This window comes from Mesoplodon mirus, assembly GCF_964341445.2.
Source record: "Mesoplodon mirus genome assembly, chromosome: 4".
Classification (NCBI taxonomy): Eukaryota; Metazoa; Chordata; class Mammalia; order Artiodactyla; family Ziphiidae; genus Mesoplodon; species Mesoplodon mirus.
The window spans coordinates 19,538,132-19,550,156 of NC_138979.1; the positions used below are offsets into that span (position 1 = coordinate 19,538,132).

The 12,025-nt window shown below is 44.4% G+C and overlaps 1 protein-coding gene across 6 annotated transcripts in view; it reads right to left on the minus strand.

Moving 5' to 3' along the window:
• CAMK1D (calcium/calmodulin dependent protein kinase ID) overlaps positions 1–12,025 on the minus strand; it is a 421,414-nt gene that overhangs the window by 28,781 nt on the left and 380,608 nt on the right. For all 6 annotated transcript variants that reach the window (XM_082616823.1, XM_082616821.1, XM_082616818.1 and 3 more), the window contains one exon: positions 4,758–4,833. In XM_082616823.1, coding sequence (XP_082472949.1) covers positions 4,758–4,833 — 76 coding nt within the window. The remainder of the gene's footprint in view (positions 1–4,757; positions 4,834–12,025) is intronic.

Consider the following 12,025-nt stretch of genomic DNA (forward strand, 5'->3'; position numbering starts at 1 on the left):
AAATGGCAGAGACTAATCTCTTTCCCATTACAGGTGATGTGAAGAATGAGGGGCTCTGCACGGATCCCCAGGGGATAGCTGGCTTCCCCTGTGTGCTTCCTATTGGTCACGACTCACTCAGCAGCCTTCCTCACCAGTCTTCAGATCAAGGATGGGATGGGAAGACCAGGCACAGTGAATCCGTGGGAAGTAGCCAGAGTCTGAGGCTGAGTGAGGTCCACGAGTTCTAGCATTTGACACTAGTTTAACCTGGAGCCAGCCTTGTGCTGGGAACACCAACCCGGCCAGAGCCTTTCACAGAATATTTTCGTCAGTCCTCAAACGTGCCTCAGGCACCCCTGTTCCTGTGCCTGCATCCCTCCCCTGGTTGGGATGCTATCCTCTAGCTTCTCTGCTTATGTTAGACTTTTCCAACCTTCTCGACATCATTGGAATAGTGGTGCCCCCTTCCTGAATACTCCCCTGCTCCTCAATGGTTGCTTCATCCTAGAAACTCCTAGAGCGGTACACAAGCCTTGCTGTCACTCAGTCTACTTAGGAAACAACTTGTCCCGCCATATACATCGTTAGTACTCTGATGAGAGGCATCGTGTCTTTGTCATCTTGATTATCTTTAGCACCTACTTCAGTACCTGGAATAGAGAATGTTCTCAAGAAATGCCAGTTGTTGACACTGATAATGGATGATTTTTTTTTTTTTCTTTTTGGTTGCACCGTGCAGCATGTGGAACTTCCCCAACCAGGGATCGAACTTGCGCCCCCTGCAGTGGAAGCGTGGGGTCTTAACTACTGGACCACCAAGGAAGCCCAATGATAATGATGAATTTGAGACCAGTGGTTCTCCAGGCATAGACCTATTATGTAGCAATTTATATCTAGGATTTGGCCTTTCACTCATAAGGATCTGAACATCTTGGAAGGTACAAATGAGACATCCAAAGTCCATTCATTCTCTGCTTGAGACTCTCAGAGCTCTGGAAGGCACCAAGGAAGACAAAAACCCAGGCTGCCATTTTGAAATCTGACACAATCATGAAATCAACCTGAGACTAATCCCTGGGGTAAAGCTACTGGTGACCAGGTAACCATCAAGTTTATGCTTATCAAGTTTGTACTTAAAATAGAAACAAAGAGATACAGTATTTCTTTGCTTGATGCTCTATATGACCCCAACCAAATATTGTATTGCACACTGCAATGATAAGGATTTGGATGTCCTACTGATCAGATCATACCCAGATTTATATCTCCACACATGCTTACACTAGTCAGTGGGTATCCCAAAGGCGTCTCAAGTTCAACATGCCCAAAACTAAATTCTTGATCTTACCTACCCCCTAAACTTGTTCCTATACTAGCCATCTGCCCCAAACTTGGGTTTATCCTTGAAACATCCCTCTCCTTCATTCTTCACATTAGAAGTATATCCACCACTCCTCCTCCATTCCTGTCCCCCTGGTAGAAGCAAACATTACCACTCATCTGACCTAAGCCTCTGAACCAGTCTCCACACTCCACGTCTGCTCTGTCCAATCCCTTGTCCACAGAGTAGCCAGAATAACACTCGAGTGAAAATCAGATCACATCACACCTCTGGTCAACCCTTCTTTGGCTTCCCACTACACTTGGGTTAAAACCTAAGCTTTCTTCCAGATCTCTCCTTCCTCTGACTCTTGCTGATATCTTCCTGTCTTGATACTCTAACCGTGTTGGCCTTCTGATATTTTCCTACCTATGGGCCATGGTGGACATGGTTCATTACCTACTGCAAATCCATTTCCTGCCTTCTTCCTCACTAGCAGAACTGTGATTTCACTCAAGGGTGCACTGCACTGTCATACAAATGTTTGATATCATTGTTATTATAAAGTGGGTGCCATGCCCAACCTAAAACATCCATGTTTTAAGGGGAATTTGCTGTAATACTTTCACTAAGCTTCTGTCAACCAAACCATTTACTATGGACTGACTTCTGTAATCCAAATTCATATGCTGAAACCCTACCCCCAACATGATGGTGTTTGGAGATGCTCCCTTGAGAGGTAATTAGGTTTAGATGAGGTCATGGGGGTGGGGCCTTCATGATGGAATTAGTGCCCTTATAAGAAGAGATACCAGAGAGCTTTCTCTCTCTCTCTCTCTCCCATGTGAGGACACAGCAAGAAGGTGGCCATCTGCAAGCCAGGAAGAGGGTTCTCACCAAGAACCAAACCAGCTGGCACCCTGACCTTGGACTTCCAGCCTCCAGAACTGTGAGAAATAAATGTCAGTTGGTTAAGCCACCCAGTCTGTGGTATTTTGTTAGAGCAGCAGGAGCTGACTAAGGCACCACTGCTTGGTTTTAAACAGCTTATCCCAATAATGCAGTACACACCTCCTCATAGGTGTACTGATATATCATACCCTGATGCCAAGACTTCAGGGAGATAATTATATACACAATTATAGAATACAAAGGGAATCTATAGACATTAGTGCAGATCAGAGCAGTGGTTCAAGATTCAGGACAGATGTAACGGAACAAATAAGCAGAAGGCCAGATGAGGGCTATTTTGTTTTGCTTAGCTCCATGGAAGATTTCTCTAGATAACACCTGCTTTGGTGCTTTGCTAGAAGGGGACTGGCTTATCATTCATTTCTCTAAGTCTTTCACAGTCAAGTTGGGTGAGGATAAGAATTTTAGTTGAGGGTTTAGGGAGCCAGGTAAATAACACAGGGCCCACGGCCAGTATCTGCTCACCCAGGACCCTCCAATATGGTATGCAAAATTGTGTGAGTGTGAATTTATTAGGGAAGAGGGTCCACAGCTTTCATTAGATTCTCAAAAGGGTCTGTAACCTACCTCCCCCCACAAAAAGGATGAAACTACTGCAGAATATGGCCAATGTGACTTGGAACTGAAAGCATTCTCTAGGTGCAGTGTGTTAGCTTTGCAGCTCAGATGAACCTGGCTTTTACCTAATTCCATAAGTGGGAGCACTACAGGCCAAATATATTATAAAGGATAAATTCTCCCGTGATAATGACAAGAATCTACAGGAGCTGTCAGCTATATCCTCACTCAACTGTAAATGCTGCTCAGTTAAATTTATGCTGTAGAAAGACCATTTGCCTCCCAAATAATGAGACAAAGCCAATACAGGGGGGACGTTTCCAGCATTCCCTGAGGATGCCACTGTCAGACCTTTCTCCCATCACAATCCCTCATAGCCTTTCGTTGTGTGCAGTGGGCTCCGTCGGCGAGAAAACATTGCCCTCCTTGGGGATGCTAACGAGGAGAAATTCATTTCCTATCAATTTCAGAAACTCATTGGCCTAAACCTATCCTGAAAGTATGTTCCATAGTAAGTGTTTGAAAATTATCACTACAAAAAGAAATTGTAGCTTAAAAAGTAACTTTACAGTGGACTTAAGCAAATCAAAACATAAAAACCAAAATTGATCATCCTAAAATAACTGCAACAAGCTTATGACTATGGCATTTCCTGGGTCATGCAGATAAGGCACCCGAGAAGAAATGAGGAATTTAAAGGCTAAATTTTGGTTTTTTATCACATTTTTCTTATTGTGATTTCTGTTGGACATGCCCTAATATTTTCATAGTGGTTTGTATCCCCAGCAAAGCCAAGGTGGTGCACAAAAAGATGCTCAACACATCACCAGCCGTAAGAGAAATGCAAATCGAACCCACAACAAGTTACCACTTCACACCTCTTAGGACGGCTATTACGAAAAAATGAAAAATAAGTGTTCGCAAGGATGTAGAGAAACTAGACCCTTGTGCTTCACTGTTGGTAATGTAAAATGGTGGTGTTGCTTTGGAAAACATTATGGCAGCTCTTCAAGTAGTTAAACATAGAATTACCATATGATCCAGCAATTCCACTTCTGAGTATACACCCCAAAGCATTGAAAGCAGGACTCGAACAGATATTTGCACACCTGTGTTCATAACAGCCTTATTCACAATAGCCAAAAGGTGGAAACAACCCAAGTGTCCGTTGATGGACGAATGGATAAACAAAATGTAGTATATACACACAATGGAATATAATTCAGCCTCAAGAAAGAATGAAATTCTGACACATACTAACTACAATATAGATGAACCCTGAGGACATTATGCTAAGTGGAAAAAAAAAACAGACAAAAAAAGACAAATATCTTATGATTCCTCTTCCATGAGATATCTAGAGAAGGCAAATTCATAGAGACAGAAAGCAGAATGGTGGTTGCCAGGGGCTGGGGGGAACGAATGGGAGTTAGTATTTACTGGTTTTCAGTTTGGGAAGATGAAAAAGTTCTGGAGATGGATGGTGGTGATGGTTGTGCCATACTATGAATGTGCTTGATGCCATTGAATTGTACTCTTAAAAATGGTTAAGGAACTTCCCTGGTGGTGCAGTGGTTAAGAATCCGCCTGCCAATGCAGGGGACACGGGTTCGATCCCTGGTCCAGGAAGATCCCACATGCCGCGGAGCAACTAAGCCCGTGCACCACAACTACCAGGCCTGCGCTCTAGAGCCCGTGCTCTGCAACAAGAGAAACCACTGCAATGAGAAGCCCGTGCACCACAACGAAGAGTAGCCCCTGCTCGCTGCAACTAGAGAAAGATTGCACACAGCAATGAAGACCCAACGTGGCCAAAAAAAAAAAAAAAAGGTTAAAATGGTGTACAAAATTAAATGTATCTTTTGTCACAATTTTTTTTTTAAAAAAAAGGAAAAAAGAAGCCGAGGTGGCAAGCCATACTTACAAGATATAGGCAATCACCCCAATGGACCAGCAGTCGACAGCTTTGCTGTAGGGTTTCTGTGCGAGGACCTCGGGAGCTGTGAAACAACAGAGAGACACAAGCCTGACAATTTAAAGGACTAAGACATAAGGCGGGTTTTTTGCTTTTTGCTCTTTTTGTCTGCTACTTGGGCTGAACTTTCCGTGATTCTAGAAACTGAGTAGGCAGACACAATCTGATATATTTGTTGGCTTTTGTAACTAGACAAAAGGGGAGCGTTTGTGTGTGTGTACAACTGGAGGTTATCAATCAATCAATACATACTTGATAGGAGGTATTTTCTGTCAGTGCTGGGCTAAGCACTATAGCTCAGACCAGACTGAGAGAGAGGAGAGAATACTCAGTCTGGGGCCTGGGGTGTGATTCCCCTCAAATCAGTTCAAGGAAGCATTTCTGGCCCCTGTGTAGGGCCTTTCTAGGTGCTGTGGGGACAGGCAGGTGAAGCCCCTTCCCCCTGCCTTCATGGGGCTGACAGTCAAGATCAGACCTAAAACCTTCTCTCCAAGTCCTGCCTCAGGCCTGCTCCTGGTTCCTTTTCTAAGGTTTTGGGCGGCTTATCTGTCACTATACTGCCATTTTGTTTCCTCATCTGTGAAACAGGAAAAATGCTATTGAATCTCACTTCCCTGGTTCTAACCCACACTTCATCAAGCATCACCAGTCCAGGGCCTTGGCTTATTTTGTACTATTCCCATACTTCCTGTTCCTGGCTGTGGCTACTGCCCAGTGTTGGATACCCACCCAGTGTCTGGCACTCAGCAGGGTCTGCCATACATATTTGTGCAAAGAGTAAATAAACACAGGGAAGGAAGTAAACCTTCTTCACAAGTAAAACCTCCTTTTTATGCAAATACATCTGATTGAAGTGTCTAGGATAAACTTTGCAGAAAGTTTAAGAAAGTAGAGAAAGTAAAAATAGCTCTAGCTTACAAGGCACTTGTCAGGCTAAGCTGTGTGTTCTATGCGTTGGGGATGCGTTAACTCACCACAACCTTTCTTGGTGGGGAAGAGCTTAGTTATTCTTCTTCTTCTTCCCAAGTTACAGGAGAGGGTGCACGGGGACTCAGAGATCAAGCCACTTATCCCCAGGATCCAGCTGCCAAGAGGCCTCTACACCAACTTAGTCTAACCCGAATTAAGTGCCTGTGTGATCTGGGTCTCGTCCTCGTCATTCATAAACATTTTCTACTGTAATCCTTTCAACAACTCTGACACTTAGCCATTATCTGCACCTGATCCATAAAGAAAATGAGCCTCAGAGATGTTCCTTTTCTGACGCCACATAGGAGATATAGACCAGTTGGGATCTGAACACAATTCAATCTCACCCTTGTCCCAGCTCTTTCCACTGGAATCTACTGACTGTTAAGGTGAGTCTTTCTTCAGTCTCTAAGCAAAGTCCTTTTGCAGAAAAATGAACAGGGAAACCCTCTCATCCTGTTGCAGATAAGCACCTTCCTGAGCAAGAAGAGGGAAGGACACAAACTCTTGCTGGATGTTTCTGGTTACGATGGCAAGAAATACAATCCACAGATGATCCCCAAATCTAATTTTAGGTTTCAGCCTCAATTCCTCCAAACTTCTGATCAGACTTTTTTTTTTTAATTTAATAAGAGCTAAATAAATACGTTTGTACAGCTTTGCTGTGTTTACCCTCAATGCAGTAGCAGAAACAGAGAGTGTTACAAAGCTGGGGAACTCACAAACTGGAGAAGTGGCCCTTAGATAATCGGGAGCTGGCTGAATCCATCCTTCCTCTTCCCCAGAACTGCTAAGAGCCTCTTTCTCAGATGCTTCTATTATGGCAACTGACAAAAGGGAGCCATTTCCCACAGCCAACGTCTTGCTGATTTAGGAGGTAGGTGCTCTCAGAGCTGATGTTTTGTTCTGAGCAGCCACACGAGCACAGGTGGTGGGAGGGGACTGGTTCTTCAAGGAGCATATTTCGGAGCCTCCAGGGCCATCCTCGTGGCCTGATGGAAAGTTCAAGGGAGGCAGAAAAGGCTCACAGAGCTACATCTGACCCAGCCCCTCCTCCCGGCACAGCTGACAGCGGGTATCAGGAATGCCGGCCGCATCAAGCAGGTGGGCAGAGGCCCTGGCTTCCATGTCACGGCGTCTGCAGGGCTCTTTAGGGAGCTGGCGAGACAGCCTGGCCCAAATGCACCACGAAACCAGATGTCAGCTGACGAGGGGATAAGACCCGGCCCCTAGAAAGCAGGGTTGACTCCTAGGAAGAGCTAACCCTCCGTGTTCTCCTGACCACCTCTGTGGATGGGGCAGGAAGGATTCTTTAAAAAATAAATCCTCCTCCTCGTCATCATCTGTTAGAAAACAGCAAGTACTGGCCACCATCCATTGTTCAGCAAACAAAGGAATAAAGAACACGGTTTCCCTCCTGAAATCCACACACGTGGTGGTACCTGCATATCAGGCGCTTTGCCTGCAGTCTGGCAAATGCTCCAGTGTTCTGGAGAATCGGGCAGTGCAGACTTGAAAAGCAAGTGGCTGATTTTTATGCAAGTCGGAGCTTGGATGTTACTTGGGATGTTTAGATTCTTGAAACCACAGATGCCACGAATTTTTTAAAATATGAGATTTTTGTTTAACTAGTAAACTTTATAACATCAAGTATATGCTTTTGTATAAAAAGACTTCTGATTTAGATCAACAGTATGGATGTTAGGGAAAAGTTCTAAATGATTAACAAATACCAGGGTATCTACATTGGTGGTGGAACTCTATGTACTTGTGCCAAACATGTCTTGTTCTCTTTGGTGTTGTGTCTTATCTGGGTCACAGCAACTGCAATGAAATATAAACATTTTTTAACCATTGGTGGCAGGTGAACCATTTGCCCTCTGGTGAGGTCCTTAACTGCACTTGAACCCAATCCAGAGAGTGAAGCCAGAAGTGTAACGTCATGGTACAAAAGACAAAGCAAACTGATTTGGAAATAAAATTCTCACCAACTTAAAATATTTTTTAAATTGTATGATGGCACACACGTGAATGGCTTAAATTCTATTTTCCTTTGTGATATGATTCCTGGAAACAAATGTTCTTTGGGACATTGTTTGAACAAGCCCACCTAGCTTTAAATAGCTAACTTGTCATCTCATAGTAATTCTTGAAAAAAATAAATTCTCAGACAATATTCAAAACCCTCCTGACAATTTGATATGGTGAACAAATCATGAACCCCTGAGGTCAGGTGGGATATTTTCTCTCCCGCTGTCTGCGTCCTGCCGTTGGCGCTATTGTTTTGCCAACCTGTTGTACTTATCTGGTTTTTGGTCCTCCTTCCGTTCCCCTGATCCCTTTCAGCTGGAGTGCTGGGAGAATCCCCTTCTCTCTGATCTTTTCATAGACCCGTTTTCACTTTGAGAACCAGCCAAACTCCCTTGTGTTATCAATCTTATACCATTGGCAAGAATTCAGCTGTAATTCTAAAAAGTCACACCATCCAACTTACAAACTCTGGGACAACAAATGAACTCCCAGGCTGAGGAAGCCCAGAGCACGGTCCATCCAGAGACTTGAAAAGTGATGAGGGTTCTCTGTGCCACCATCATCCCATCTCTCCCCCAGCACCGGCAGGAGATGCTGATTAAGAACTTCTTCACCACAGAGAAACAATTTTCTCTCCTAATCATACCCAGCATAATTCATGTGTCGTGGGAGGTTGGCGGTGACTCTGGCCAACCCCACACCTTCTAACAGAGGGAGGCTTTGAATCGAAATAACTTAATTGGAGCTATTGACAGAGAAAGCAGTCATTAAGAGGCACTGTGGCTTGTCAGTGATGCCATCAACCCCCAGGCAGAGCAGGAAAGGGCTCAGTTTCCTGGCACAGCCATAGCAGAAGGCAAAGACTCCAGTGGGGTGGGCATACACGTTCCTCCAGTGCACTTCAAGGCCTGGGCCCTCGGGGCTGTCAGTGGCTACCAGTGGCAGTAGAGAGACCCACCCACCCGGAAGTGCTCAAGGGACAGATCCAAGATAGGTGGCTGGTCCAACCTCCCGACTGCCTCTTAGGCTTGGCTGAAGTCAGCCTTTTAGGCCAGAAGGGAGTGGCATGATATATCTGAAGTGATGAAAGGGAAAAACCTACAACCAAGAATACTCTCCCCAGCAAGGCTCTCATTCAGTTTCGACAGAGAAATCAAAAGCTTTACAGATGAGCAAAGGCTAAGAGAATTCAGCACCACCAAACCAGCTTTACAACAAATGCTAAAGGAATTTTTCTAGGCGGGAAACACAAGAGAAGAAAAAGACCTACAAAAACAAACCAGAAACAGTTAAGAAAATGGCAGTAGAAACATCCATATCAACAATTACCTTAAATATAAATGGATTAAATGCTCCAACTAAAAGACACAGACTGGCTGAATGGATACAAAAACAAGACCCATATATATGCAGTCTACAAGAGCCCCACTTCAAACCTAGGGACACATACAGATTGAAAGTGAGGGATGGAACAAGATACTCCATGCAAATGGAAATCAAAAGAAAGCTGGGGTAGCAATACTCATATCAAACAAAATAGACTTTAAAATAAACACTGGGGCTTCCCTGGTGGCGCAGTGGTTGAGAGTCCGCCTGCCAGTGCAGGAGACACGGGTTCGTGCCCCAGTCCGGGAAGATCCCACATGCTGCGGAGCAGCTGGGCCTGTGAGACATGGCCGCTGAGCCTGCGCGTCTGGAGCCTGTGCTCTGCAACAGGAGAGGCCACAACAGTGAGAGGCCCACGTAACGCAAAAAAATAAATAAATAAAATAAAATAAACACTGTTACAAGAGACAAGGAAGGACACTATATAACGATCAAGGGATCAATCCAAGAAGATATAACAATTGTAAATATGTATGCATTCAACATAGGAGCACCTCAAGGCAAATGCTAAGAGCCATAATAGAAGTGGAGAGAACAAGGGTGGGGTGGAGGCAGCCCCACCTGGGTGACATGTGTTGGGCCATGACAGCTGGGTTCCCAGGTCTATTCATCAAAAACCTGTAACACACTAGCCTCTGGTAGGCTCCTACCATACCTTATCCATCCCTTTACTGCTGTGTGAATCACACTGTCAAGGTCCAGACTTCATGATGCTGGAGAACATCTCTAGACTGTATTTTCAGGGCTTAGTACATTCTGGTTGTTCACCAAACGGTGATGCAACTGAACCCAACCTACTCAACACACGCGCCATTATTTCTATAAGAAAATGTTTTCCAAACGTCAGACAACTGATTTACAAATAAACTTAGCTGCCTCAAATATTTTTGGTGAGTACCTACAGGAACAAAAAAATGAGAGGGTCACAAACAAATTCTGGATTGCAAGCAACTGTCATTTGGGAAGTCCCTGTATTAGGTACAAGTAAGATAAATTGCTGAATACATGCCCTATTTCTGACATGAATTTGGGAGATAAAAGAACCAGAATTAGCCCTAATTCTCTGTGGGTGTCTGTCATTCATGTTGCTCTCCTTTTAAAAGCTTTTCTCAAAGGGATCTCAGAATTATTAGTTCTAGGGCTAAATGGCAGAAAAGATAGTCTGTTAAATGATCTCTCAGAACCTCCTTCCTGGTCAGATCTTGGGGACTATCAATTCAGGTTTTTTGAGGCTATTGCCAATAGAAACAGTATCCCATCAGCTTAATTTACCCCAGTCAATAGAAGTGATCTCCATATAAACCACACAGCCTCAGCAGAGCATCCCACGAGCTACTGGAGAGATCTGTGGACAGATGTTCCCTCCCCTGAGCCCCAGGCTTAACCCACGCTCTTTAGTGAAACAGTACATTCAAAATTTAAAATAATTGAATTTACTGCTGCGAGACTCACTACCAACCCACTGTGGAAAATTCCACTTGGTGGGAAACGTCTTCTATAAACCGAGCTGTTTTATATTGATTCAGAGCAGGGTTTCCTGGTAAAGGGAAGGACTCCAGAGATTTCAGAAAGAAAAAAAACAGAAAGAATTTCAGAAACTTTTCATGTTGTTTTTAAAACAACTAAGTTGCCCATTTTCCTTACTGAAAGAGAGAGAGGAAAAAAAGGCTTAACCAAGTGGAATTGGAAACGAGGACAGTGGCTTGTGGAGGTGGGGGCCACAGTCACCAGTCCTCAGGCTCTCATAAAACAGAAAAGGAATTTTCCCATTTCCTGCGTCCAAGGATGTGCTGAGAACCGTCTCTGCAGAGAGCGGGGAGAATGAGATCTCATCGTGTTACCACGTTCATGTTCAAGGTGATCTGTTCCCCTCCACGGATGTTTGAGGACCACTCCTCTTTGTACTTCAAATATGACCCCTTCCACTGGGAGAAGGGTGGGGACACAAGCAGGAGGGGCATCCCAGGGTGGCAGGAGCAGCCCTTGATGCTGGAAAAGGAGAGCTTGTGGTCCAGAACCATGGTGGTGGTGTTTCTCCTTATTCAATCATTTAACGGGCTGCATCTCACTTCAGGCACTGGCTTTATGGGTGACGAAAGCACACCTGGCCCCTGCCCTCATGGCACACCTGTTCTCTGGGGCGTTGAGGGTAGACACAAGCCACAGACGTAGTGCCAGCCTCGGCCACCCTCCTAAGGACGATGATCAGAGTCAGACAAGATCATGGCAAGATGGGAGAGGTGGTGTTGATTTTTAAGTTTAACTCAGTCGAAATCCAACCCTGAAAATACTGAACTTACTCTAAATAAACCTCAAAAATATCCAAGGAAAGAAAATATTACCTCCAATAGTCAAATGATGGGGAAGGTGCAAACAGAATGAGAAAGATAAGGCGGAGAAAGAAATCGCTGTGGCTAGTGGTGCTCTTAATAAGTATGTGCACGTTGTTCATGTCGTTTTCCAAGAATAAAGTAATAGGCGTAAAGATGAAAGAGTAGGAGAGGTCTGAAGGATGTGAAATGGTTGCCGGGATCTAGGTTCTTGTGACTTAAGATGACTTTAGTTGTCTGGATTTAAGAAGTTTTAAATAGTTGGGCACATTGGCTTTTCAGTGAAAGAAACCTAGGCTCCACCACTTACCACATGTGTGGACTTGGGTAAGTCCCTTAATCTTTCTCAGCCTCCATTTTGTTCATCTGTAAGATGGGAACATTAATAGAGCCCAACTCTGAGGACTGTTATGAGGCTTAAAGGAAATAAGCAGCACATATGTATGGGTACAATTGGTAGTTGTTATGTAAGGAGGAAAAGTTGGAAAGATCATAGGAGCA